This window comes from Aquila chrysaetos, chromosome 4 (assembly GCF_900496995.4).
Source record: "Aquila chrysaetos chrysaetos chromosome 4, bAquChr1.4, whole genome shotgun sequence".
NCBI lineage: Eukaryota > Metazoa > Chordata > Aves > Accipitriformes > Accipitridae > Aquila > Aquila chrysaetos.
The window spans coordinates 23385623-23413467 of NC_044007.1; the positions used below are offsets into that span (position 1 = coordinate 23385623).

The window sequence follows — 27845 nt, forward strand, 5'->3', positions numbered from 1 at the left end:
CGCGCCTTCGCCGTTGCCATGGCCCCGCTTGACGTCACGGGCGGTGCGCTGCCCGTGCGTTGCGGCGCGGTGATTGGCGGAGACGCCGTGTGTGGCGCTGGGAGAGAGGCTGCAGCGCAGCGAGCCGCGAGACAGGCACAGTCCGCGCCGGCCGCCCGCCCCGAGACACCCGCCGCCGCGCTCCCGCCGCGCACAGGTAACGGGGCCCGCCGCGCCGCCCCGCCTCTGGCCCCCGCGCCGGGCGGCCGCCCCGGGACTCTGCCCCCTGCCCCCCGCCCCCGGGGGGGCCGAGCGAGGCGGCCGGCGGGCAGCGCGGAGCCCTCCCTCCCTCCCCACCCACCCTCCCCCTCCGGCCTCGCACGGCGGCGGCAGGGCGGCTCCGCGGGGAGGGAGCGGGGCGGCGGGAGCAGCCTTCCCCGCGGGGGCCGCTGCGGAGGGCGGCGGGGGCCGCGCAGGTGAGGCCGCGGCTGCCCCTCCCCGCCGGCGAGGCGGGAGGGGGGAGGGAAGGGAAGAGAAGAGAAGAGCCGCCGGGGGCGGCGGAGCGGGGGAGGGGGCGGCAGGTGAGGGCTCCGCCCGTGGCGCGGCGGGCGGGGGCGACCCCGCGCCCGTGGGCGCGTGGGGAGGGGAGGGGAGGGGAAGGGAAGGGAAGGGGGGGCGCCGCCGCCGCCTCCGCCGGGTGGGGGCGGGGGGCCGGCGCGCGGGGCGCGGGCGGCTGCCGCTGGGTGTGGTCTCCCGCCGGGAGCGCTGCCCGGGCGCGGAAGAGCCGCAGCGGCCGCCCCTCGGTCGGGCTCGCTCCCCTCCCCTCCGCCCGGCCCCCCCGCCTCCACCCATCCTCCCCCCGTCCTCCTCCCCCGCCCCGGCCGAGGGGTCCGGGCGGTAGCGGCGGCTCCCCCGGGACGGGAGGGGGCTCCTCCTCCGCCGCCGCCGCCCCCTCTTCCCCCCCGTTCCCCGGGGCTGGGCCCGCGGGCTTCCCCTCGTCCGGCCGCTGCCGGGGCGGGGACGCGGCATCCTCCTCCGCCGCCGCCCCCGGCGCTGGGCGGAGGTGAGCGGGATTAACGCGCGCTGAAGTGGGCCGGGCTCCGGCGCCCATCCGCCATGACAAAGGCGGCCGGCGAGGCGCTCGGTGTCCCCGCGGCGGGCGGATGCGGCGGCCGCGGCGCGGGGAGGGGCGGCCGGGAGCGTGCCTCCTCGCCCCGGGGGGCCGCGCCGGGCCGCCCCGCTCCTCCCCCGGGCCGCTCCATTTTCTGCTGTCACCTCGCGTGCGGCGGAACCGCGGGCAGCGCCCGGGCCAGCGCCCAGCCCTGGCCGCGCCTGCGGGGGGTCGCCCTCGGCCGCCGGGAAGGACGGGCGGCCTGGCCGCCGAGGAGGGATGCCGCCGTAGCAGCCCGCGGGCAGCGGGGTGGACTGGCGTCGGGGCCGGCGTTTTAACCACGCTCGCCCTGGTCGCGCCGGGTGGTAAATAACCGTAGCCCAAACCTTGCTTTAAAATGGCTCCTTAACCCCGCCGTTCGCGGTGCGGTCGAGTTTTCAGCGCACGTTTGCAAACGCTGCGGAGCAGCCGCTGAGTTTGTGCCCCGGCGTTGGGGGTGGGAGCTGCTAAAACTTTCCCTTTCAGGTGACCGGAATGTTAGAACTTGCTTAATTTATCCCTAAATGGAAGATAGTGCCGCTATGACAAAACGGTTAATGGCTAAAGACTAAGATGCTGGATTTTTGTGTATGGAACATACAGAAACACATAAAGCATACATGACCAAAACTGGTTCTTGCTTTAATAATCTAGTCAAACTTTAAAGGATGGTGTATCCCAAAGCACATTGCCACGGCCTCAAAAACGATCAAGTCAAGATACATAAAAGGGTGGGGGGTGAGGGAGGAGTAATCTTTCCTGATGTACCAAAAAAAAAAACCAACACAAAAAACCTGAAACCCCTGTTCACCAGAGCTTGATTTTTTTTTTTTTTTTTTTTTTTTAAAGTGCTGATAAGATGCAGGTTATGAAGCATCTCAGCCAGGTCATGCTATCTCAAATACTGATGTTGAAGTAATATTTTTAAATAGTAAAATTTCCTTCTGTCTCTGAAAGCAGAGCCTCTCAGGCTGAGCAGCAGTACCTGGCTCAGGACGTCTAGCATATCTCATTTTGGGAAAGGAAGTTAACATTGTCGAAGGGTGTACACCTTGAAATTTAGATATTTGGTGCATTCTGACTTTGTAATATCCAGTGTGGGATTTGATTTGCAGATCCGTATGCCAAGTCTTTCTGCATGTAACTGTAAGATTCTGTCAAGGCACAGAAAGTTGGCACTGTTTGTCTAGCCTTTATTTGGTCTTCTCCTGTGAAAAACTTACTATTGGATTTTTTTTTTGTCAGTTTTGTTGTATTGATAATTGCATGCAGTTGATGCTGCAGCTTGAACGTAGTCTTATGAGCGAGTGATGGCAAAGAACTAGGATCATTGATGTGCATAAGAGGAATGATTTGCTTTCAGTTCACCTTTGGATGCTTTTGTTTGCGTTTATTAAAATGATAACATACTTCTAAAAATTAACAGTTTCTCAGGAGGAATCAGTGACTTTAACTCTTCAATCCACGTATCTGTGTGTTTGAGCATTGAGTGCTTGTATGCCTTGTGTTCTGGATTTCAGTTGTACCTCTTACAGTTGCAAACTACTTAGAGAATGGTTGGTCTGAACGTATGAGGTTAAAACACCTTTGTCCTTGATCAATGTCTGAATAATGCCTCACTATTTTTCCTCTTTAGAAATATCAGCATGGATAAAAATGAGCTGGTGCAGAAGGCCAAACTGGCTGAGCAGGCTGAGAGATATGATGACATGGCAAGTTGCATGAAGTCTGTGACTGAGCAAGGAGCTGAGTTGTCCAACGAAGAGAGGAATCTTCTCTCTGTTGCCTATAAAAATGTTGTAGGAGCCCGTAGGTCATCTTGGAGAGTCGTCTCAAGTATTGAACAAAAGACGGAAGGCGCTGAGAAAAAACAGCAGATGGCTCGAGAATACAGAGAGAAAATTGAAACTGAGCTAAGAGACATCTGCAATGATGTGCTGGTGAGAAATAATGAAACTGTTGATCCGTTTTTACTTAGAGTTATGGGGTAAATGGTGCTGGGCCCTCTGGGACTACTTCTAGTCTGGCAGTAAAGCTGTGGTCTCCTATGCTATTTCTGAAGGACAAGGTTTAAAAAATGTCTGACTTTTCTTTCCTTCTAATGTATCGATTATTTATATACAAATCATCACAGTTATGAATGCTAATGAATTTGGAGACATGTTTAAACATTATTGTATGTAAAGTAATAGTTGTGAAAAATCAACATATTTCTCTGAGACTGAACTAGATATAGGTTTAGTTTGGGGTTTTCTCCTCCACCCTTCACCCTCAGTGCAGTATTTGTATCCTAGATCACTTTGATTTCTGCTACTTTAATATGCTGCTCTAGTTGTAAGAGGTAGTTCTTACTCTACGGAAATTGTGCCCCTCCCTGGGTAAGATGATGTAATGTTAGTTATGACTCAGCCATGCAGAAAATTGTCTGCAGGAAGAGGCAGTAGAAATGCTGTGATACCCTCTTAAACTTAAAATTTTTAGTTAGCAAACTAAAAGGGTGTTCAAGTTAGGCATTTTCTGTGGCTTGTAGTTGTGTTAAAATGTGCGTGTACCCTGTGAACAACCCTATATTTTTGTTAGGAGTCTGGTTTATGAAATCCAGACCTCTTCCAAATGCTTATTCCAGATTGTCAGGGTTTTTTTCGACTGCATATGCCTGTGGTGCTTCAGCGAGCACACGATTATAATGGATGTCCAGTGACCTGTGACCACTTGTGAGGTAGATGTTACTGTCAGCAATAGAATTGTCCACGGTGTGTCATCCCATATGTGACGAGGGATCATGTACCTGGAGGTGACAGAATGACATGTGATATGAGGGAAGTGCTAAATAGCTAAGTATGTGCTTGAAGATCTGATGTCAAATGAAAATTAAGATCAATTAGTAGCATAAATTTTGCTTGCTGTGTAAGATAACTAAATGACATGGGTGGTGATTGCTGCTAGAAGACTGGTTCTCCAAGGGTGTGTAAAAGTCGGCATGGGTAACTCCTGAGTCTTGGCTTCCAGTTTAGGCTAGCTTCCATGGTTATTGTAACACACCCAGTTTCGTATGTTTTGTTATCTTGTGTAAGGATAACTCTTAAACTGCCACTATGAAAATGGAAATGTCAAACTTACGCATAGGAAAGAACTGATTTACTAGTTCTTGTGGTGTTAAGTGGTGGCTCATCTATTTAAGCCGGGGAAATAAGGATCCAAATCTGGCGTTCTGATTTCTTGTTATTTCTTTTTTAAATTAATTAATCTATTTTAATGGGAAAGTCCTCGGGGGTAGATGCTTTCAGTTCAGAGTGATCTGAAATTCTTTTGTAAACTACGTTTGGGTTTAAGAAATCATTTTAATTAACTCATTTGGCTTAGAAACCTCCTTTTAGAAGAACTTGGTGTTTGCAATTCAATTTTTTTCTGATAATGGAAACCAGATTGAGCTGAAACTAGCTTTTATTGTACATGCTAAATATGAAAACTAAAACAAAAACCCAGCTTTCAAGTTTGCTGCAGCAGCTAAAGTATTTGGGAGGAGGGAACACAGGTGGGGAATCTTGTTAAATCTTCCACATCTCGTAAGGAGACTTGCATCTCTCTTTGTGTTTAATGAGATACACATACATTATCCAAAGAAATCATTATTCTTTGACATGTTATTACTCTTAGGAAGCTAATGTCTTACTAATCTTTAGTGTTGCTGGTCCAATTTTTCTTAATAGATTAAGGAAAAATTACTGTCCAGAAGAAACAATGCCTTAGACAGTGATTAGGAGTAATAAAACTACTTTTTTAGACTTAGGTTTAAAAAGAAAAAACAATTTTTTTATTTTTTTTTTAAATTCAAGGGATGGATATTAAAAATGCTTTCAAATGACATGCACTACTTTTGGCATTGCTGATTGCATTGAAGAATTAGATTTATATTTTAAAAATATTCTTGTTTTCTTTGTTGGAATATCCTGTTCATATACATTCTTATTCTCATAGAAGCATGGCTGACCATATTGCTTTATTTGACATACGCTTTGCTTTAACAGAAAAAAAAAGAATTGTGGTAACCTATTTGGTTGTTTTTTATGAACAGGAGTCTGCACAGTGCTACATGCAAACCTAAAACTAGGTTGGGTTTTTTTTCAGAAGGTCCTCTGTAATTTTTGTACAGCATAACCTAGTCTCTGATTGTTCACAGAAGTGGAAAAACAAGGCTTACCAAATCTTGGTTGGTGTGAAGTGTGCCATTAATAAGACCTGAAGTGTTAACAAACTCGAAGCTTTCAGTCACGAGCCTTATCAATTACAGTACAAAAGCAGCTCGGAAACTTTCGTATCTTTTATTAAGACTGTGAATCTGTTTGAGCTGTTGTTGTGTCTTCAATTGCCTGCTAGGCTCTTAAGTAATATTTAATACCCTGGGGTGTTACATCACAGCTGAGTGTGGAAGGGACTGGTGTCCTAACTTCAGTGGTGAAGGGAGGAAACCAATTAAGAATGTGTTTGTGACTAGCAGAATGTAGCCAAAGCTGGCTCCTCTGCAGCTTCTCGCTCTCTTCCCTCATTTGTTGGAATCAAATTACTAGTGGGTTGGAAGAAATAGCTCCTCTAATCCAGTAGACACAGAGTATACTAAACTGTGCCTGGGTTCTGTTCCCAGCTCTTCCGCTAACTTACGGAGTGAGTAAGAGCAATTAATGCTGGACTTTTTTCTTGCTTCGTAACTTACTAGACTCTGATAAAAATTTTAGCAGTTATGTGGTCAGGTCTGACTGTTAATTTTTCTCCTTTACACTGACCTTGCAGCAGGAAAAGCCAGCATCTACATTCTTGCCACTTCCTAAATCTTCCCTCACTTGAACCTGCCGTGGACTACCTCTACAGCTCTACAAACAGCTGAACTCATCCTCTTGTTTGCTGCAGCCTCAGAGTGCTGCTGTACAAAGAAGAGACACCTAAAATTTCTTGATCCAGCACCAATTCTGTCAGATATACATTGGAGTATATTCAGGTGTAGCATAACTGACTCTAATTTGGAGTTGGTACGGTAGTGCTGATAAACTGCAAATAATTGTGATACATTGTGCATAGAGTACAAGTTCCTTGCACTGTAACAATAAAGACTGAATTTCCAAATTCTTCAAGAATAATATAGTGTGGGGAGGGGAAGGAAGTACATTGCTGTACTTGAGCATCTTAAATATACTTGAGTATTATAGAAAATTTCCAGCCTCAGAAATTTCCTATTGATACAGGAAATTAAGCTTTTTGTTAAGTACTTTTCCTCATGTTAGCTAAGTGTGTGCTTCACATCCTGTTTCACTTTCTATAGTAGAAGGGAGGGTCTGTCTAAAACACCAGTATAATGATATTTTATTTGTCATTTCCATAATAAAAATTGTTATTAATCCAACAGGTGTGGGTGTTCTTAAAAATGCTTTTTGCAGTCAATGGGAAACAGAGCTGTAACTGAAGGGGTTCAAATTAAATCTGTAGTAAGATCCATTTTTCAGCTAATGAGGATTCTGAAGTACAGAGAAGAATGTATGGAGAGGTCTTTGAATAAATAGCTAACATCTGATTCTGCTTGCATGTTAGAAGTTCTCAGGAGCTCTAAACTACTAGGAGCTTTCAGGCAGTCTCTGACATGAGCTAATGTAAATTAATTATTTAAAACACAACTGGCTATCTTCACTTTAGTATGAATGTATTTCTAGACAGTTACACTCTCTTCCCTAGGCTGGCACACACAGCAATAGTCCCCTGCATGTCCTCCAAAGTGTACCAGTGACAGGTCCCATGTTCTTCCCCCATGCCCAGTCTTCTAGGTGATGTCTCTTCCTCCCCCAAGTTCCCCCACAGTCATACCTTAAGTAAATCTCTTTGCTTGCAGTGCTCAAGCGTTCTGTTTCACCGTTTCTTTTCCGTTTTGGTTGTGCCCCTTAAGGTCTAGAGAGCTTCCTGAAACCTTGGCTGCCCTTCAGTGTTCTAGAGTTACTGTTGCACATAGGTGCTACACAGCACTTTTTCCCCACTCCCTCCCTACCAGCAAAGCTGCAGGTTAATGGTGCTGTTCAGGACCCTCTCAATAAGATGAATTGTTTGGTTTCTTCACCATGTTACTTCTTCCTAACTTCATGCTCAGAAGCATAAAATGGTACTCCTTGTGTGCTTATACTATTTAGATTTCTTTGCACATGTTAGGGATGCTTCACTTTTTAGAAGTAGTTGTGAGAAGAGACAGTGCAGTTAAATCTCAAATAAGTGACTTTAGGTTTGCGATTCTTTCATATGTATGTTGGTTTGCGGGGGGTGGAGTAGGAGAAGGTTTAGCAACCTGTCATGGAGCTGCAGTTCACTGGGGGAAGGGAATGTAATTCCACACAGAATGCATCTAAATGGCTTTTTAAAGAACATACCACAGAATTAATGCCTATTGCCATAATACTCAAATTACTGTGGGACTATTTTCTAGTTGCCTGCAAACATCTAATAGGTTACTATGTTAACATCTATAAAACCGGTTTCTGCACTAATTCTTAATGACAGGATTAGGAAATTTAGTCCTCTCTCCTATAGGAAGCCATATGCTTTTTGACATGCACATGTGTGAGGTGTTTGGGTTGGGTTTTTTTTGTTTGTTTTGTTTTTTAAAGTCAACTGTTTTATGCTCAGTGTGTCCTCCTGATGGTCAAAGAGCACAGCTAACTTACAGTGGTGCTAACAAGCAGATGAGTAGATTGCTTATAAGCTTGCGTGACTGATTATACCATACAACCTTCTATGCTATGAAGATACCTGTTACTAACAAAAAATTCGGTGTTCTGACTGACAATTGCTACCTTCAGTTCTATGACTTCTTCAGTCTTGCTTAATTTTTTATTTTTGACTGCACTTTGTTTCTGTCTTTGAGAGCTGTGTCCTTTATTTGATGTTTTTGGAAAAGAAGGGGAGGCGTTTGTAGAAGCTTCTATTTGCAGAATGTCGATCACAGAAGGGGGGTGGTTAATTTGTTGAAATCTAGGAGTTAGGTGCCCAAAATCTTTGTTTTGGAAAACTTAGTCCTTATTATATTATTTGTTTTGATTGAATAATTTAGGTTGGAAGGGGGGTCATTTAGTTCAACTCTGCTCAGAACATATCCAGTTAGATCACATTGCTCAAGGCCTTGTTATTCAAATTTTGAATATCTTCGAGGATAGAGATTCCACAACCTTGCTGGATAGCCTGTCATTTGGTCATACTTAGGGTTAAAAGAAAAAAAAATAAATCCTTGTGTGTAATCAGAACTTCTCATCTTCCAACATTTCTGCTGCCTCTCATCATTTCATAGTAGACCTCCAGGAAGAGTCTCACTCCATCTTCTCTAGGCCGTTGTACACAGCAGTAAGATCTGCTGGTCTTCTTCAGGCTGAAGAAACCCGGCTCTCTCAGCCTTGCCTTGTACATCATGTGCTCCAGCCCTGTAGTCATGCCGGTGGCCTCCGCTAGACTCATTTCAGTATATCCGTGTCTCTCTCGTACTGTGGAGCCCAAACCTTGACATAGAACTCAAGTTGTCATCTCAAGTTGTTAAAATTTATATTAAAAGATGGTAATTGGTAATGTGCTAGTGGCATATGTGAAAATATGCGAGTACCTCTGGTTCACAAATGCTTCTCTGAATGAGCTTTTATATATCACAGAGCAAAATGTAGCCAGGGTTTACTAACTTCCCAGGACGGTTATAATTTAAGCCTTTGATTAACTCTCCAAGCCTAGCCTTTTCAGTTAGGGTTTGGCTGGTATAATTGCTCACATACATTGAAGGTAGGATGCTGAGGCAATTTGCATCAGCCTCATGATTTCACTTTGTTAATCCTTTAATCACTTCCCTGGTTGTAGCTACACCCCTTCAGGGTTTTTTTTTTTTTTCTTTTTTTTGGCTGTTGGGTTTTTAGTTTGGTTTTTTTCTTTTTCTTTTTTTCCTGCAGTGAAAGCACTACCTAAACTAGAGCAATTTCCTTTATTATTTTTTTAAAGCAAATAAGTTGAAAAACTGTTGAATCTTAGAGAATTAAAACATCATTCATGGATCAGTTCAAATATGACTTATGTTGGTTTTTATTTATGCTACATCGTTCATGTAATTGTTTTGTAAATGCATGAAACTTCAGCTCGTGTTTGAAAGGATTTTAGATTCCAGCATATATAAGTAATTTACTGGTGGTTGGGCTGCAGGAGCAAAGGTGAGCTAGTACTTATTAATCTTAGCAAGAAGTGCATCTATAATGTTGATACGTGTGTTTAATGCACCCATTTATCATAAAATCAGCTACGGTGCTCTGCATAAATGCAAAAAAATATTTAAACATGCAGTTACCTCTGATACTTATATTAGCTATTCACATGTGTGTATACACATATATACATGTATCTATATCCTCTTGCATTTATTGGAAGTAGAACAAATCTTTACTATAACCAATAGTCTGCTGCATTAATTTCCCTTGGCATTAATGCTTAATAATTGGCTTTGATTTAAAAAAAGAAAGTACATAGTGCTTATACTGTTCAAAAGCATCCCAAGTAACAGCTTGCTTTATTTGACAGCAATCTTCAGTGTTCAAGTACTTTATGCACTTACTGCTGATAATGCAGTTCTAAGCAGCAAAATAAAGTAAGTTGATCAGTTTAGTCAGCTGTGACAGGTACTCTCCTCCTTCCATGCTTTTGAAGCAAGAACTTCATTGCGTGTACTTGTAATTTTGTGAAGCTGCTAAGTGTGTTTGTTTCACTGGTTGGTTACTTAGAAGGCTGAGAGTAGAAATGTTGCATTAAGATACCAGCTTTTACTGTGCCTGTGAAAGCTGTTAAGTGGTAGAAATCGAAAATTTAGAATATGAGCAGAGTTAGTGCTTTATCTCTGTATAAACAGATGCCACACGATCTCTGGTTTTATCTGGAAACTTCCGTCTTGTTACTATGAACTTGACAGAAGTATATGTTTCTGAAGCAGGTTCTCAAAATACTTTACTCGTTCTTTACTGTAGGCAGACACAGCGGCTCCTGGCTCTGAACCTGAAGTTGGTTGTCCATTCAGGCAGTAGTTGACTGCCATTTTGAAATAGTTTGAGAAAGCTTGTGCTATTAAAGTTGATTAAAGAGCATTAAGATTGCGACTATTTCTTAAACTTGTTTTTTACTTAATGTCAGCTCTTGTGTAGTTGCCTATTTTACTTGAAATCTGTCAGAAGATTGGTAATGCTTCTTCTAATGAGAATTAATAATAAGACATGCTGCTGCTGAGATGAACAGTAAATTCTTTTTTTTGTTGTTTTTAATCAGATTTAATGCAGCTCAAATGAGGTGGAGAGCAGTTGTGGGTTGGTGGGGTTTTTTTCTGGATATTGTTACCCTTTGTGATTATGCAGGTAACAAAATATCTAACAATGGGAATCTGATCTCTAGCTGATCAGATTTTCCTAGTGCACAGTAGGCTTACATCGCTAAAATGGCATTTTTGCTAATAAAATGCTTTTATTAACAGTGTATGCTATAATGAACTCCTAATGGATAAATAGTCTGCTTCAGAAGGTTTCAGATCTGCTCACAGTGCAAGCTGCTAAAGATAAATGGTTCCTACTTCTGTTTCTTATCAAGGATAAAAAGTGTTACATCATGTTCATGGGGGTTTTTCTTTAGAGACCAAAACTGTAGAGTCTTAAGACAGCTAGAACATGTTCAGGTTTGGAGTACAGCCACAACAGCTATAGCTTAGACCTACCTGTCTGGCAGAAATTCACATCCAACTCTGTTGGCTTCCATTTTGTATCATCTCAAGTTTCTCAGAAGTTGTTCTGTTTCTTCAGAGAATAATGATTGATGCATTTGGCACCATTCTTTTTTTGTTGCAAGTCCCCAATATTCAAGAAATAAATTAATGAGGTGATGCAAAAAAACCCCCAAAACAGGTAAAAAATTGCATATTGGCTTTGATCCTCAGTGGAGACTGTTTTGTGTATTAATGTCTATAGCAATGTCTCAACAAATTAAATACTTTAATCCTAACTATTTTTCTATTAAGTGTCTTACTGGCTGCTGCCTTTCATATGAGTTTTCTCAGAGCTGGTTACTAAACTGAGAGGTGGTTTTGCCTATGCTTCAGAATTTGGTTCCTTCACTGTCATGTGTTAAGCATACTTTGGTAAAAACCTGTAATGACTGGCATGAAAGACTTTAAAAGTCTTTTGAATAATCTCAAGGAGTATATCCTGATATTAAGCGCATTTGCTTCCCTTGCCTAACTTGCTTTCCCTTTACTAACTGGAAAGCAAAGTGGTAGAAGGAACAAGCTAGTAAAGGGCATGATAGTCTAAGTTGGGGAGGGTAGATCTGCAAGGAGAGCTATGTGTATGACTGTAAAAGTGTGAACTGAGATGCTGCTCGTTATTGCCTTAGTTCCCATCCTTTTCTTTTTATGCAGACCGGTGGTGTGTCCATCCGTACATGCCATATCTTTCCTCTAAGCACCCTGTAGGTGTTTTAGTGCATACACCTACTTCTTACTGACTTGGTTCTATCCCCCAGCATACATGTCAGCATGAAGATGATTTTTCAGGGTGTCCTACTTCCATTTTTTTTTCTCCACCTGCCCATATGTGATACTGCTTTTGTTCTCTTTTGTAAAGAAACACATTTAGACTGTTTTAGTAGTATTTTTTTGCATAAGCTAAAACTTCTTGCCATTCTTCCTGTTATACAGGATTCCCTTTTCTCCTTTAGTTCTTTTTTCAGTTACTATCTTATTACTCAGGCCTCATTTCCTCCATTTCAGCAGATGTTTTACCAGAGATAATCTCCAATCCCACAGCAGCCACTAGTATTTGACAGATTTTCTTGTATTCCTGTTCTAGTGAGCAAATGAGTAGATAGAAATCTGTAGCTAACTTTAAAAAAAGAGGCTTTGCTTTTGGCTGGAGTAGAAGGCTGACAGCAGAACAGTCCTTTTGGTTTTACCCCAAGAGGGTTGGAGGTCACCCATGAGGCAGCAGTTGCAGAGTCCTTATCCTGAGCTCTGGGTAGAACTGTAATCAGAAGCAGCATAATGAGCCTGTCTCAAAACAGCCTGGGTTTGGGAAGGGATTGTCTAAAAATATTCCCCTTAAAAATACAAATATTTGTCATTTTCCTTCAACAATTCAAGTAGACATTTGTAAATAAAATTTCTACTGGCCGCAAATGGTTTGGTTAAACCCTTTGTAGCATCTGTGCCAATCTGTGCAGCGGAACTAATTGCATGTGTTGTTTTATAGCCCAAGTAACTTTCCTAACTGTGGTGCTGAGGCAGAAAACACATGCATGGAAAATCACTTGCTAGCTTTTTGTGGAAATGATAGGTATCTTGAACTTGACCGACACAGGTGGCCTACTTTAGTAACTTTGTCATCAAAATATAAGTCTGTAAAGGAATAGCTAAACAGAAGTGTGCTACAGTTGCTGTACTGGTTGGTTAGTGGTTTCCACTTGAAACCAGGTACATGTAGCCCTTCCCACAAAGTGCATACCAAAACCACTGATCTGAATCAGTATTTTCAATGTCTACCTAAGTACACCTGATACTTTATATGTGTAATTCTTCCAAATACTCATGAGCAGCTGCGCAGGTAGTCAGAATATAGCAAGTCAACATTGTAACGGTAGGCTGGATAGTTTTGTGTCTCCTGCCACAGAGGAAGGGTTGTTGCCTTAGCAGCATTGGGACACAAGAGGAGCTTGGCACTCTCTGGGGTTGCAGGTGGTAAGTGTATCTTGATGTATCTGGAAAGCTGAATCTTAAGGTTCAATAGGTGGTAATTTTATTGCTTGTTCTAACACAGTGCTTCAGCTGGATGCCCCTTTTCTTAATATCCATCACATCTTTTATATTTTTCTTTCCTTGCTCCCCTGCTTACCTTCTTCCTTTGTAGGGAACAAAGTAAATAGCTACCTCGATGGTATGAAAGTGCAGCGGTGGCTTTTGATTCCTGTTTGGAAATGGTACTGAAACTCTCCAAATAATCTGAAGTTATCTGGTAGTCTTCTAAAAGAAATGCGAACTTGAGCCACCGATGCTTTTCTAAACTAAATTTTTTTTTTTTTAAATGAAACTGAGTAGATTTATGACGAAAGTAATGCTTTCTCATGTCCAGTTAGGTATCTGCAGCTTCTTCTCCGTAGTGTATTGTGGGTATTAAAGTTATGTTGGTGTAACGGGAGTTTGCACAATGTGTGGAATGTGGACAAGAAGCCTGTTGAAGGTTACTACATTCAGAGAAACCACGTCTGGCTCAGGAAGTCCTTAGGCATTGATGGAGGCTAAGGGAAGCATGACGTTTTCTTGCTTGCTTTATGTATTTTTCTAATGGCATCCTCTTTTGGGCAGTGTTGCAGGTAGGTTAGTAGACAGAAGAGTCCTGTCAGACAGTACAATCCTTTCTGTGTTCTTATAATGTCACGGAAAAAGATAGTGGCATGCTGCTTGCATCATGAAAATAGTAGGCCATTGTCAGTTAGTGTGAAATAGGTTTCAGGCTGAGCTTAAAAAAAGATACACTGTTTCATGTCTTCCATGAATTTAAAAACCAAAGAGTTCTTCCATGTCTTCTTCATCCCTCTGCCATATACCACAGATGGATGACGTGTGAATTAAAGTTCAGCTAATACTCCTGTGTAATTTATCTTCAAAATAAGAAATAAAGTCATAACTACGTCAGGTGTCTTTTGATACTGCAAGAAAACAAAAGACCTGCCTTGTTAGCTCTGAGCAAAGCTGATACTGTTTAAATTACCTAATGTTTATCAGTGTATCCTTCTGGATTTTTGCCATTCTGCAGCTTGGTTCCTTTGTGTGAGAGCAGTATCTTTTTGTTTCTCCAATAGTTCTAGAGCTTTTACTCAACAATGTATCTTAATAATTATTTTTTGGTATTTAAAAACAAAGTTTCTTGTTCTCAGTACTTTAACTGTATATTACCTGCTCATTTACAACTATATTTTTCTAGAAACTGGTGATTTTATTCTTCTTCTCCTGTTTGTCAGGAGGGAAATATCTTAAATAGAAAATTGAGCTGTTGATGCAATCCTCGTCTGCATTAATAATTATCTAAAGTTCCCAGGCAATAACATGTACTGAGACCAAGTCTTTAATAAAGGGAAATATGCACAGAACTATAAGCAACAACACAGAACTGAGGCATTGATTTTAATGCTCTTATGATGAATTTGGGAATAGTCTTCTGGCCCACACAAGTCATTTGCCAAAGATGTAAGCAAATGCTTTTAAAAGAAGGGTAGTTTTAGGCTTCAAGTGTCAGGAAAGGACTATTCAAGTCTTTATGGGTTGGCTTCCTGTCTTCAACTAAAGTTCTTACCACGACTTGACAAACTGAAGCATGTCTACTTGCAGTAAGAAGCAGGCAGACTTTGTAAAGGGTTGGGTGTTAGGTTTTTTTGTTACACAGAATTACTACTTGTTATGCTTCCTTCACACCCCTAACTGAGTCTGATAACTCTTACCTTTCAGACTTGTTCCTGTGGTTTTGCAAGACAAAGTCCATAGGGCCTTCATCAAAATGGGCTCAAAACGCAATGTGCTTGATGTTGTCATCTGTTGACTGTGTCCTGCTCTGGCAAAAGAACGTGTGTAAGAACGAAGAAAGCGAATCTCTTTCCAGTTCAGTGTTTAAAATAAGCCAGGATTGAAGTTCACCAGTAGAATAATAAAGTTGTGTGCATGCAGCCTCTGTTATGTCTTTGGAGACAAAGACTATTCTCTAGTGCATACTTGCTGGGGGTGGGGGAATGTACCAGATTCATGAGATTTCTTATCTATGGTATGTGTGAGAATAGCTGACATCTCCTGAGTTCGAATGTGCTGTCTCTCCCAGTCTGGAGTACCAGAAAGCTGTTGACTTAGTCATAATCAGAATTGCAGACATGAAGCGTTGAAGCCTGATCTTTTAACGGCCAGCATATTAGTAAGAGTTGATATTCAAATTTAGTACATGCATGTTTGTTTCTTTTTTTTTTTTTTAAACTTAATAATTTTCCATTAAGTCTTTCTGGAAAGACTGTGTATGACTTTGCTATGAAAAGTATTAGAAGCACTTGTACAAGCTGTTACAGGTTTGGGCTGAAAAGTGCTCTAAGATGCTGCTGCATCTGCCTAATTGGCTACAATGCTGTGGTTTGTTTCACAGCAGTTAGATTCTTGCTGTCAAATTAAAACCTCTGACAATTACAGCTGAGCAGTTATGGGGTTTGGGGGGCAGGGAGTGGTGTTTTGGTTTTGTTTAAAAAGCTGTTTCTACCATATTCTGATTGAGGCACTGTTATTAACTGCCCATGGAGTTGTAGCATATATCAAAACTGGATGGGAATTTCACACGATAGCAGGAATGTCATGAATGAGAATGAAGGCTTAGCTACATACCATGTAGCTATAATATACCTGTGCTGTATGGACTTCAGTTGTCAGGGTGTTGTATGCATTGCAGTGATGCGGATCACCTAACAAACTTAGTAATTACAGAACAGCTAATTGGCCCAGTCTTGGACTAGCTGTTAGCACTTCAGTGGCCCATACGGTGATCAGCTCTATACTGATAAACATTGTCATATCAGCTGGCAAAGGAGAGAGAAGGTGGGCATATATTGGTGGTGCTATTGAAACAGTTCTTGTTCCTGTTTCTTCTGCTTTGGACAAACAGAACCCCTCAATAGGACTTAAATATCAAGATATTCCTCCCTGTGGAAAAAAACTGTATCCTCCAGAGAAGCCTTGCAGTTAAAGCTATTTAAAAAAAAAAAAAGTTAAATGGTATTCCCCAGAAGCAGATGTGTTAGCAGATAACAAAGTGTTAGATTGGTTATACCTAACTTTTTATGTTATCTTCTGTAATTGAAATCTAAAAGGTCAGTAGTTTTATTAGTCTCATCTGTATGGATTTCTGTAGCCACACCACCTCCATGCAGATTGTGGCTTTCACAGCCACTTTCTAGGATAAATCAGTGTACTCTGAATCTTCAGGCTAACTTTAAAGGAGTGTTCTGTGTTTACTCATGCCAGTAAAAAAAAAAAATAATCGTGAAATAAAAAGACTGGTACAAACAGGAGAAACTGAATATATAGTACTAGATAAATAATAGGGGAGAGATATCCTTTCAGTAGTTTCACATGCTAGCTTTTAAATGTTAATCTGCTTTCAGGTTTTGTTGTTGCTGTTTATGAAGTATTTGGCATTAATAAAATTCTCCCAAAGATATGTGGCCTACCAGTCCTACGTGTTGTTTGTGTAGAATAGAGTCTTTCATCCAGATATGAGCAAGCTACCAGTGCAGTCTTGGAATCAGAGCCTTTTTTGCATAGGCTGTATTCTATGAATAGCTGTTCAAAGGGATTTTCTTAGTTCATCACTCTTTAAATTCAACATGGGTTTGAAACTTTTTCAATACAAGGTTTATGCACTGTCCGAGCTGCTGTTGCCCTGATAGTATGTATCTGATTAGGAAGACTTTCTCAATTGGTAATCTTTCCTCTTCTCTGTCTGCTGGTGCAATTCACCCATTCAATTAGGTGTTTGCAAACAGCTTTACCTCATTTGTGACCTAAGTGAAGTTTAAGCCTGGAAGTTTGGTTGCTGCTATGGGAGTAAGCAGACCTGTACTTTTTAATCAAACAACCTTCTATACAGATGATTAATAATTTCTGCTTCTAGAATCACTGAAAATATTTTGGTCTGACCAATTAATGGAGGGTACAGAAGGAGGGCAACTCCCCATGGTGCCAGAAGGGTAGGTGCAGACTGACACACCTGACTTAATTGCAGTCCTACAGAGAAAAACTAATAAGGAGCCTTATTCTCAGTAGCTGGTAACCTTCAGTTGTCATTGAAGTCGGAGTTTCTTGGCACTCATGAAAAATGTCATAGCTGTGAATCTTGACGTTCTCCAATGGTGAGAACAGAGCGCATAAGTAGTTACAGGGAGCTGAAGCGCGTGACCCATATACCTTATGGCCCTCTGCTTCATTCCAGCCACATGGGCAGAGGTGGCTGTGAACCCTTCTCCTTGCATAGTGGTATGCCCTCCAGAAGGGTGCCCTTGGAATGAGGCAGCTTGGCAGCCCATTTGACTGGCTCCATAAAAATACTTCTGCCGCCAACTTGCTTGTGTTGTGTTCCAGTTGTTGCCAAAGGATTGTCTCTGCTGTCATTCAGATGGGAAGTGAGGGTAGGCAGTATTTTTTGATGTCTCCCTGCGTGGTTATAAAATGAATATTTTATGCCAACCCCCACAATACTGGAAATATCTAATATTAAAGGTGGTTGAATACATACCTTCCATTATGTTGAAACCAATAAAGAAAGTCCACTAACAGGTTTTTATCTCATTGGAGCATAAACATAGCTGAACCTTGTCTGACTTTGGTTTCTGTCAGCTGGACTTCTTCATTACCCTATCTGCTGAGATACAAATAAGAGAGAGCTGCCATAATAGGTCACTTTGTTTTGAGGGGTTTCACACAAGTTTGAGTCTACCAGGGTAAACAGTCATGATTTATATAAATGAATTAGCAGTACTTTAATTAAAAACCAACAAAACCAAACAACAAACCAAACTTGTTTACTCTTCTTGCTCTTTCTGTGAATTACAGTTTTCTGTAGCTTTGTCAGTTGGCCTGTTAAGCAGAGTAGGTATCACAGGTGCCTGTGTCGCAGTATGGTGGTTACAGCCTACCATATTCACAGTATGGCTATCCCAGGAATACATCATGTAAGATATTCATTTAACCTGCAGGGTGCTGTCTAGAGGAAACTACTGTAAAGCAGCCATCATTCTGTGGGTTGGAACTGAATTAGGTTGTCCATTTCTGTCATGTCATTGGAAATATGAGCTAAAAACAGTGGAGCAAAACTGAAATGTCAGTCATCTAATTTACAGGGGCAAAAAAGACACCCAAAAATTCTTACTAAAACCTCTTTTAAAAAATTGTTTGCTACGTAGCCTTGGCAAGTATATGTAACAGCTTCTGATTTAATTTTGAGTATTCAAGAGCACTTCTGTACTTTTTCTGGCTTTTAAATAACTGGCTTTTCTTTCAAAGTCTGACTTTAAGCACTCAATATCAGGAAGTTTGACAAGCTTGTACCTTAATTTGACTAAATGTGTTGGAGCTAGTGATTTTCTTTTTTCCTTTTCTTTTCATCATAATAGAACTTCTGCTAAATTACATGACTGCCTCAGCTGGGAACTTGCTATGTTAATTTAATAAGCAGTTAGAATGATCTAGAAAAACCTGGTCTTAACTGGGAGCCCACAGGGAGGATTTGGTGGAGTGACTCCAGAGAGCTACCTTTGCTTTGGAAGATATAGGAAACACCTGCTAGGGCAGCATGTAGTCAAATAGAGGATCCTTTTCAGTGCTACAGAGCTGACTGTCAGATTGTCAGCTGTCTGGAAATGCAAGAATCCAGGTTCACCTTACAGTTTCTTGCTGGTGGTGCCAGTACAGCATTCCAGTTAATGGCAACTAGAATATCGAGGCTTGCTTATTGCCTGATTTGGCAGCTGATACTTTTATTATCTTCTGCGGATGCAGACTTTCTTCCGTTGTATACCCTCTGCCTGGACTCTTTCGATTACCTTATTTTTGTCAGGGTACTGTATAATGGCTTATAGAAACCCTTCCTTTGGTCATACAAGACTCATCTGCTAAATTAACACAGCTGCCTTCTCCCCATCGAAGTCACAGCATGCAGCATTCCTTTTCATACCTAGAATTGTGATCCAGAACACATTCTCCTTAGCTGAATATGCTACGTAGGATGTGAAGATAATAGTCAAAAAAGTAAAGCTGTCTTGACTTTGAAATAGATTGTAATATAATTGAATTGTTGGTTTAGTGCACTGTAAAAGTATGTATGTTCAAAACACTATGTTCTTTGTTTCTGTTTTAGTCTCTGTTGGAAAAGTTCTTGATCCCTAATGCTTCGCAAGCAGAAAGTAAAGTTTTCTATTTGAAAATGAAAGGAGACTACTACCGTTACTTGGCTGAGGTTGCTGCTGGAGATGACAAGAAAGGTATTGTATGTCAGCTTGTGGCTAAATACTGTCAAATTAGATTGCTTTTGGTGGGGTATTGCCAGGACTAATTTTAGAATAATTCTGATCTGGATGTAAATTTCATTAGTAATAGGCTTCCTGTTTTCTGAAGAAAAATCATAGATCATTGGCTTTCAAAAGAGTTATGAAAGTTCCCATGTACCTCTGCTGTTTGAAGTAGGGAACAGATGTTCAGTCATGAAATCTTGAAATCAGCTCCAACTTATGCATGTGTGCATCTGGTTTATCACTGAACTACAGGTTTATCATCTTCTGCCTGGCTGAGTATTGGTTTTTTCCCTCTTTGTAGGGGAACAAAGTCTTGTAGCTTTATGAAGTCTTATTTGTGCTGTTTCTCCTGCATTTCTACAGAATACAAAAAGTCTGCATAGGTTCAGTGAGCAAAGAGACTAGAAACCACCTGGAGAAGAAAAGGATTAATAAAACTAATCTTACTGTTAGGAAAATTTCTTCCGTAACCGTGGTAGTTTAATGTCCAAATGTTGTTTATTTCCTCAAGTTTCTTGTGTGTTCATATAAGCAGCTTGTCATAATTGCAGGTAAGTTGCCTTCACCTAACTTTAGTTAGAAAAGTTGATATAAGGCACTTTAATATATTAGGTGGCTTACCTGCTGTAGTTGAAGAGACACCCTAACAACATGCTGACTCCATGCAGAGTCACCTTCAATTTGGAACAATACATCATGTTTAGATACAGCTCATTGCAAACAGTGCTAAGCCCTTTCCTGGAGCCCGTTTAGGACTGGTGGCAGGCACCCTGAAGAGCAGTGCACTTCTGCACAGAGCCCAATCTGGTAACTTCTGCTAGCCCTGAGCTGTTTTCTTGCAGACTCGGTTTAGCCTGCACTCAGTCTAGAGAAATATGGGATGCTTGGGAGCGTGCAGACAATCTGAATGCATGGACTTGAGACCCTCGGGGATTATTGGAAAACTGTTCAGCTGTGTGGCTGATGCTCAGTAGCACTCTGCCCTTTTGTAGGGCTTGCTAGGTTCCTTGCGGTGCTGCTGAATGTGTGGTGCCCCTGTGGCCTTGTGCTGCCCTCAAGCTAATAAGCTCTCCCAGTATGATACTGAAAGATGTCTGCGCGACTTCCCTGAAACTAGATTGAGGTGAAACAGACTTACAATAGGAGATAGATGTGTCTGCTTTAGCTTTGTGGCATATATGTTATATCCACATTACATAGGGTAGCCCAGTTTCCCTGGTATGCTGGATAACAGGGAGTTGCATAAAGATACTAAGACTTAGTATAATAGGCCTTGATTTGACTTCTGATGCTTACTGCATGCAAACTGAACCAGTCTTGGTGACTGCAGAATTGCATGTGTAACCCATACTTTAGATCTGTTACTGTACAGAGAGTGATTATATTTTCCTTTTAGTAATCTCTATTCACATGCATAGAAGGTACAATATTTTGAGTCCCAAAGTTTCTTTTTCTGTTGAGGATTAAGTTGCAGGCTCTAAAATTAGATCGTGAAAATCTTTGTTTAATGTGGTTTTGAAGTTCATTTTTATTTAACCCAGTCTTCTGGCTGAGCAGTTTTTAGTGAGTTTCTAGGTGAAGAAAATTTTTTGAAAGCCCATCTAGCTCATAGTTGCTATTGCTCCTAAACTTAAGATTTGTTTGGTTTGTTTTTTTTGTTTGGTGGGGTTTTTTTTTTCCCCCGCCCTAAGCGTTTCATCTCACAGGCTTTTCCTGTATGCTGTCTGTGACCTTGAAAAAGAGCAGTTGATAATTACTGTTTAGGAAATAATGGCCATTTAGTTGGGCAGTAGTCTTCCAGCCTTTTGCAGTAAATACAGCAACAGCATAAAGCTCCCAACTCTAGGAATTGGGTTTTTATCTTCATAAACCAGATTGTTTATTTTATCGACTGGGGTTTTCTTACGGCAATCTAGCGGACAGGAATGTCAAGCAGGTATCTCACCCTACTATTTTAGCCTTGAACTATGGAACTGTACAATACTTTCTAAAGAACTCAAGGTTAAAAATCTTGTAACTCTTTTATACTGGGTGACTGATTTAAAAATTAATAGAATACATCAAATTTTGCACTAAGTTCCCTGAATCACTGCTCAAAAGGTAACTGTGTTTTCTCAAATTAGGAGAAAAAATATGCTTTTTTTTTTTAAAAGTTATTTATGTTAAAGAAAAATGATAATAAAATGCTCAGCTTCATTCCCTAAAGTTACTTGTTTTTCATGCTGCTTGTTTTGCTTTTCATAAACAGTGCCATTTTCTAAGGCTTTTCCATTATGAGAAGAGTAAAACACTTCTCGCTATTTCTAAATTTAACTTAGAGTAAACCTGGTTCTTCTCAACTATAATGTACCAATTTCTCATCGCTTTCAAGGTGTTACAGCAGTTGTCTGATTTTTCTGAAGCACTCCATTATTAGTGATGAGTGTAGAGACGGCAAAGTGTTGAATAATTGCATAGCGAGTGTCCTCCCTCTTCCGTGTTGAAGAGGACAATATGATGCTTTAGTTTTTGTGAATACATAAAGGTGAACAAATAGAGATTGCATAGACATCCTGAATATTGGTATTCAGTTATTCTCAGACTTTGAGTACTTCTGACTTAAATACTGATGTATTTTTGAGTCCTTAGCCTAAAATTCCTTTATTTTTTAATACATGTGACTGGCGGCTTTTGTGGAGATCATGCTGGATGCATTTCTGGTGAGATCCAGAAATGTTAGGATTGGAGTGCTTTTGCATCTGAATTGAATGACTTCCTGCCCACCTTTTTCTCAGATGCTATTAACAGTCTTGGAGAGTGCAGGAACAATGGTCCCTTTGTGCTCAGTGTCTAGCTGTCTCTTGCCTCCTGCAGTCATCAAGGGCATAGTCCAGCTTGTGGGCTGTGTTGGGCCATGATCTCTGACTTGTGCAGGCATAGTCTGCTCATAAGTTCAAGTGCGTTCAGTGAGAATGGAAACTGTTGAGCTCTTCAGTCTTAGTATGCACAATACAGTTGGGTTTTTTTCCTCCAAGCATTTATAACTTGTACAATTGATCCAATTAAGAGAATGGCAAAAGATTAATCTCTAAAAAAAGAGCCCAATTGTTAATTTTTCTCCCTTACTTCAAAGTTTATAGGTACTAGAACTTTTAAGTTTGGTAAAAATGCTTTCCATATCTGCATTGGAAATGGAACTATGTTGGAAGCTTTTAAAAATATATATTTAATTTGGGTTGAGGTATGCCACGCTATCTTTGCCAAGCAATTTGAATGGAAATTCACAGATGGCTGGTACTGAAAGGGTTCAGCATGGCAGGCAAAGGTCATCAGTGTTTTCTGTGACTAAAATGTAGATCTGTAATGCTTTGCAATGTTTAAAAACATTGAAGCTGTGGTACTATTTCAAACCTGTGTGTAGTTAAAACTTCAATTTTGTACCTTTTCATATAGGTGGTGGGTTTTATATTCCTTAAGTGCTACAAAACTACTGCAAACCTTTGTAAATACAAGTAGTCACAGTGTGACAGGGAGATTCTCAAACCTGTGATTTGGTCAATGACAACTTCCTGGTTTTTTAATAATTTAAAAATGTAATTAAGCAAAATCTTCATGAAATGGTGACTTGTTAGGTGAAGTGCTCGTTCACAGGCTTTCACTCTTAACATACTTTGTTCATGCAAGCGTGAACACAGTCCTGATTGTACGTCTGAATACAGTATGTGAATTACTTACTTGTTGTGGTTTTTGTGTGTTTGTTTTTTCCCCAAAGGGATAGTGGAGCAATCACAACAAGCATATCAAGAAGCTTTTGAAATCAGTAAAAAGGAGATGCAGCCAACACATCCTATCAGATTAGGTCTGGCTCTGAATTTCTCCGTGTTTTATTATGAGATTCTCAATTCCCCGGAGAAAGCCTGTTCCCTTGCAAAAACGGTAAGTCTAAGGGGGGGAAAAATTCCATGTAAATTATTTGCATAACCTTTTGTTGCATAGCCAATGGAGTTGTTTGTTTTTATAACACTAGGCTTTTGATGAAGCAATTGCTGAACTTGATACATTAAGTGAAGAGTCATACAAAGACAGCACGCTAATAATGCAGTTACTGAGAGACAACTTGACAGTGAGTATCATTAAAGTTTGCTTATTGTTGATAACAGGATTGGTCTTTGTGGCACTCAGAGTTGTCCTGTTCATTCTTAGCTGTAGAGCCCTGTCTGTCCTTTACTTACAGATGAGTTTATGGTACATCATGTTTCTAAGCTACATCTTTTTCTCCTGCCTAGTCTTTTTTTGTCTGCATGCTAATTAACATGGTTTTCTGACAGGTGACAAATTGACCAAATTTTTCAGTTTTTTTTATTCAAGGAATTTAGCATGTTTAAGTGATGTAGTTTGGACTGTGACTAGCAAAGCTATTACCTTTTGTTAATCAGCATTTGAGAATACAGTCGCAGTTGCCTCTTCAAAACTTATGTCAAATTTCATATAGCTTATTCTGTGTGCTTGTGTGTGCAACGAATAGATCCTACATGAAAACCACAAACAAAGCTAACAAGTCCATTTAAGGACCTGTTGTTTGGGGGTTTTTTTGTTTGGTTTTAATTTTGGTAAAACTGAAATTGGAATCAGTGCTAGCCAAGCTATTTCCACGGCAGTCGTAAAACAACAGTCTTAATTCTTTTTTTCCTTGGACTCAGCTGTCTGTGGTATAAGTTATGGATCAAGATTGTGTTGTTCTGTCAGAGTAATCAAAATCTTTATCTTGTGTGTGGGGTTTTTTTAACCTACTTTGAACTTTAAAACTGGCAAAGATAAACATCAAAAGCAAATGAAACAGTAAATGTAAGCAAACATACTATAGTGTAATTAATGGCATAGTTCGCTCCCTGCTCTTTGTGGTGGGGAAGAGCTGCAAGAAAGGACTGAAAAAATAAGAAGCACCTCGTCGCCAGGTGTACTCCTTGTTCATGTTCTGTGCATCTGATATCAGAGACCTTTACAAAATAGCTGGACTTCTTTTAACATAACTAGAAGTAAAGCTGTACAGTTGCATAAAATTGGAGTTGCTGTATCTTCTGCTTTTATTTCTAACACTTTATTTCCCTGTTCCTTGGAACCTTTTCCACTAGAATGGCAACTTAACACTACTGAAAAAACTACTTGTGATTGTTCCAGCTGTTGCTTACAAAACAAATGGAAGAGATTTCTCAACCTCTGTAATAGAGACAGATACAGGGTTGGCATCGCTCTCAATGTCTGTGTGTACTGTCCCCTTGAGTGAGATTGCTCAAGAGCTGTCCTCTGAATGAGTGGTATTGAAATAGAGAATAGAAGCTGACTTTAATTGCTAGCTTCCCAGTAAAAATAATGTCAAGCTTGTCATAGCAGTTGGAAAGCAAATTGTTTCATACAAGAACAAAACTTGGACTGAGCTACCATAGTGTGTGAGTTAATGGTAGTAGGCCTGCTGATTGATGTGAGCTTTCCGTTATAAGGGAGAAAGCTGTGGACAGCTGCAGGTTTCCATACTCTTGAATGAATGATATGTCTTGCCTTAAATGCTTGGCATGACCTGTACAGGTGCATTGATTCCATGTTTGTCCACAAGGTTTTGAGGTAGAAAATAACTTTTGATGTATATGTGACTGGGAAAGACTGCAATGAATTTCATAAACATGAAAAAGGTCTGTTTTGCTAGTTATGCAAGTCTGTTACAGTCTGTGAGGTAGGCTTTTGACAGTGATTCAGCATGTTGATCAGCTACATGCAGGAGCAGTTTCCTCAGTTGTTGGTTCTTTTTACGTTGAGTCTTATATGGCTGAAGAAGAGTCTGTGTTCATTCTCAGCAGGGACTGAAGGCAGAGAAGTGTTCAGAGGGTTGTTTAACATATCCAGTCAAAATCTGTTTTACTGGGATTGCTAGATAATTCCTTCTTTGCTCTGTTATGAAAATTGTTTTGTTTTCTTTGATTAAAAAAAAAAAAGCATCGCTTCCCCCTAAGGGTTTTTTCCCCAGCAGATTCATTAAACTGTGCTCTCATTTGGTAATCCTCCTTTCATAGCAGTTAGGCCCTTTATTCATTACATTAAAAGGTATGTATATGTACGTATCTGTAGATATTCTAGAGGTGAGGATTTAGGATAGAAGCCTCTGATAAAATTCTGATAAAACTGTTCTTACTAACTGTTCCTTATAAGAATAGCACTGAAATTGAGACTAATGTAGTAGTATAATTGTCTTCAGTAAAATAACTTGTTGCTTAATGCCTTCAGCAAGGAACATTTAGTGCAGATATTGTGTATTCAGAGCAAGAACAAGGCTACTGTTCTTGCGCAGGTTTCTCTATTGTCTTGTACTCCTGGAAAGGATAAAATGTTTCTGATGATGGATTTTTTTTATTTAAAGCATCTTGTGAGATCTTAGTGGTATAACACTGTAGGTAGAGAATTAGTTGTTCTTAGGTTTTACTACCTTACGCTATAGAGCGTGAAGGATTCGGTTAATGCTGCTATAACTCCATAAAGTGAGAGATTACAAATCATACTGGGCTGGTAATAGTTTGGAATCAGCCAGCGTGGCGAAATACTTGGTTCACAAAATAATTTCTTTGTCCTGGGTGTTGCTCTGGAACTGATGCTTAGTTTCCTTAGTTGGTACTTAATCTTGATATATGGCTCCTTAGTATGATTTTATGGAGCTGAAAATAAGATTTTGTGCATGCTGCATGTTTAGCCTGATTTTCTTCCATCCTTGCCATGCCCTCCAAGTTTGGAAGCTCTGTGTTCCAAAAGTTGCAAATCAGGGCACAATTGACTGAATAGAGCCAAGGGATAGAGATTTCGGTGAAATGGTTTTGTTTTTAAAAAACAAAAAACCTTCAGATGCCTGTTCTGGAGAAAAGGTAGCATTCGCTATAATGTTGGTTGTGGAGAGAGATCTTTACTGAAACTCTTCCTTCGGAAAGATGCATGAAGCTCGCTTGAGGAGGAGGTACAAATCCACAGGAAACCAAGTATTAGTTCCTGATTGTTGTATCTTTTTTTGTAGGTCTGATTCCTGCCTGCTTGTAATCGTATTTTAGTGAGCCTTGTGGATATGAGACTTTGGTTTTGACTATTCATGAACTTCCTCATTAAACACAGCATAGGGTCAGGTCACCTAGGACTAGATTTCCATTTTGTAATAGCCAAGAAAAATATTCATGTTAATGTGCGCTTTTTTTTTTCCATGGTGCTTAGTAGGACCTCTTACAAAATTATTATTTAAGAAGTAGACTTTCTTTCTAATAATTCTGTATTAATTATTAGTCATAAATGTTAATATCTTACATCTTTTACTCTGTTTTCTTTCCCAACACAGTTGTGGACATCGGATACCCAAGGAGATGAAGCCGAAGCAGGAGAAGGAGGGGAGAATTAACCAGCCTTCCAACTTCCATCTGCCTCATTCTGAAATTTACACAGTAGACCATTTGTCATCCATGCTGTCCCACAAATAGTTTTTGTTTACGATTTGACAGGTTTATGTTACTTCTATTTGGATTTCTATATTTCCCATGTGGTTTTGTTTAATATTAGGGGAATAGAGCCAGTTAACATTTGGGGAATTTATCTGTTTTCATCTGAGGTGGCCAATATAGGGTTGTGAAATTTTTATACAAGTTTTACATGTTTGGCATAGTACTTTTGGTACATTGTGGCTTCCCACAAGGCCAGTGTTAAAACAGCTTTCTATGTCAAGCAAAGATGACTGCTTGCATATTGGTCTGTCACGATGGAAAAAAGGGATAATCAGTTGCAGCCACAGGTGTAGTTAGCATGAATATTCAAGCTGGAGCACGCATGGCTGTGAATAAACTGATGTCCCATAGATATTGCATGTCAAGTCAACATGTGAAATCTGTGGAATATACCAATCAAGTGTACATCTTTGATTGCAGCTGAAGTGTTCCTTAAGACAGTTTGATAACCCAGTCAACTTTCTCTAGAGAAGGACAGAGAAACGGTTCACATTCCATTATTTGTAAAGTTACCTGCTGTTGCTTTCATTATTTTTGCTACACATTTTATTTGTATTTAAATGGTTTAAGCAACCTAAGAACAAATGTACAAGTAAAGATGCAGTAAAAAATGAATTGCTTGATATCCATAATGACACTGTATATCGAGCACAGCAGTAAAACAAAAACCCATGTATTTAACTTTTTTAGGTTTTTTGCTTTTGTGATTTTTTTTTTTTTTTGATACTTGCCTAACATGCATGTGCTGTAAAAATAGTTAACAGGGAAATAACTTGAGATGATGGCTAGCTTTGTTTAATGTCTTATGAAATTTTCATGAACAATCCAAGCATAACTGTTCAGAACATGTGTATTAAGTTGATGTAAGTGGAATAAAAGTTTTATGAATGGACTTTTCAACTACCTTTGGTGTAGATTTCATGTCATCTGTCTTCCCACCCCTTTTAGACTAATGGCAGTATTATACACAAATCCAATATGGAAGTATTTTTATTATGGAAAATCTTAATACACATTTGGGCATTTAGTTAATTTCACAGAAGTCCAGGTTGAGTACTTCATATCTGATTATCTGATTTTAAGATCGCTCTGATTAATTA

At 40.4% G+C, this 27845-nt stretch overlaps 1 protein-coding gene across 1 annotated transcript; it reads left to right on the plus strand.

Moving 5' to 3' along the window:
* Window positions 1–63: 63 nt before the first annotated feature.
* On the plus strand, window positions 64–27637 carry YWHAZ (tyrosine 3-monooxygenase/tryptophan 5-monooxygenase activation protein zeta). The gene is made up of 6 exons (XM_030012629.2): window positions 64–196; window positions 2766–3069; window positions 19090–19213; window positions 22995–23158; window positions 23250–23345; window positions 26586–27637. The coding sequence occupies exons 2-6, from the start codon at window positions 2776–2778 to the stop codon at window positions 26643–26645; spliced, it is 738 nt and encodes a 245-aa protein (XP_029868489.1). The 5' UTR covers window positions 64–196; window positions 2766–2775; the 3' UTR covers window positions 26646–27637.
* The last annotated feature ends 208 nt before the right edge of the window (window positions 27638–27845 follow it).

Bases quoted from the DNA above. Each gene is read 5' to 3' on its own strand.
- YWHAZ (XM_030012629.2), top strand. From the start codon at position 2,776: ATGGATAAAAATGAGCTGGTGCAGAAGGCCAAACTGGCTGAGCAGGCT. The intron at 3,070-19,089 runs GTGAGAAATAAT...TTTCTGTTTTAG, and splicing joins ACATCTGCAATGATGTGCTG to TCTCTGTTGGAAAAGTTCTT. The intron at 23,159-23,249 runs GTAAGTCTAAGG...TTATAACACTAG, and splicing joins CCTGTTCCCTTGCAAAAACG to GCTTTTGATGAAGCAATTGC.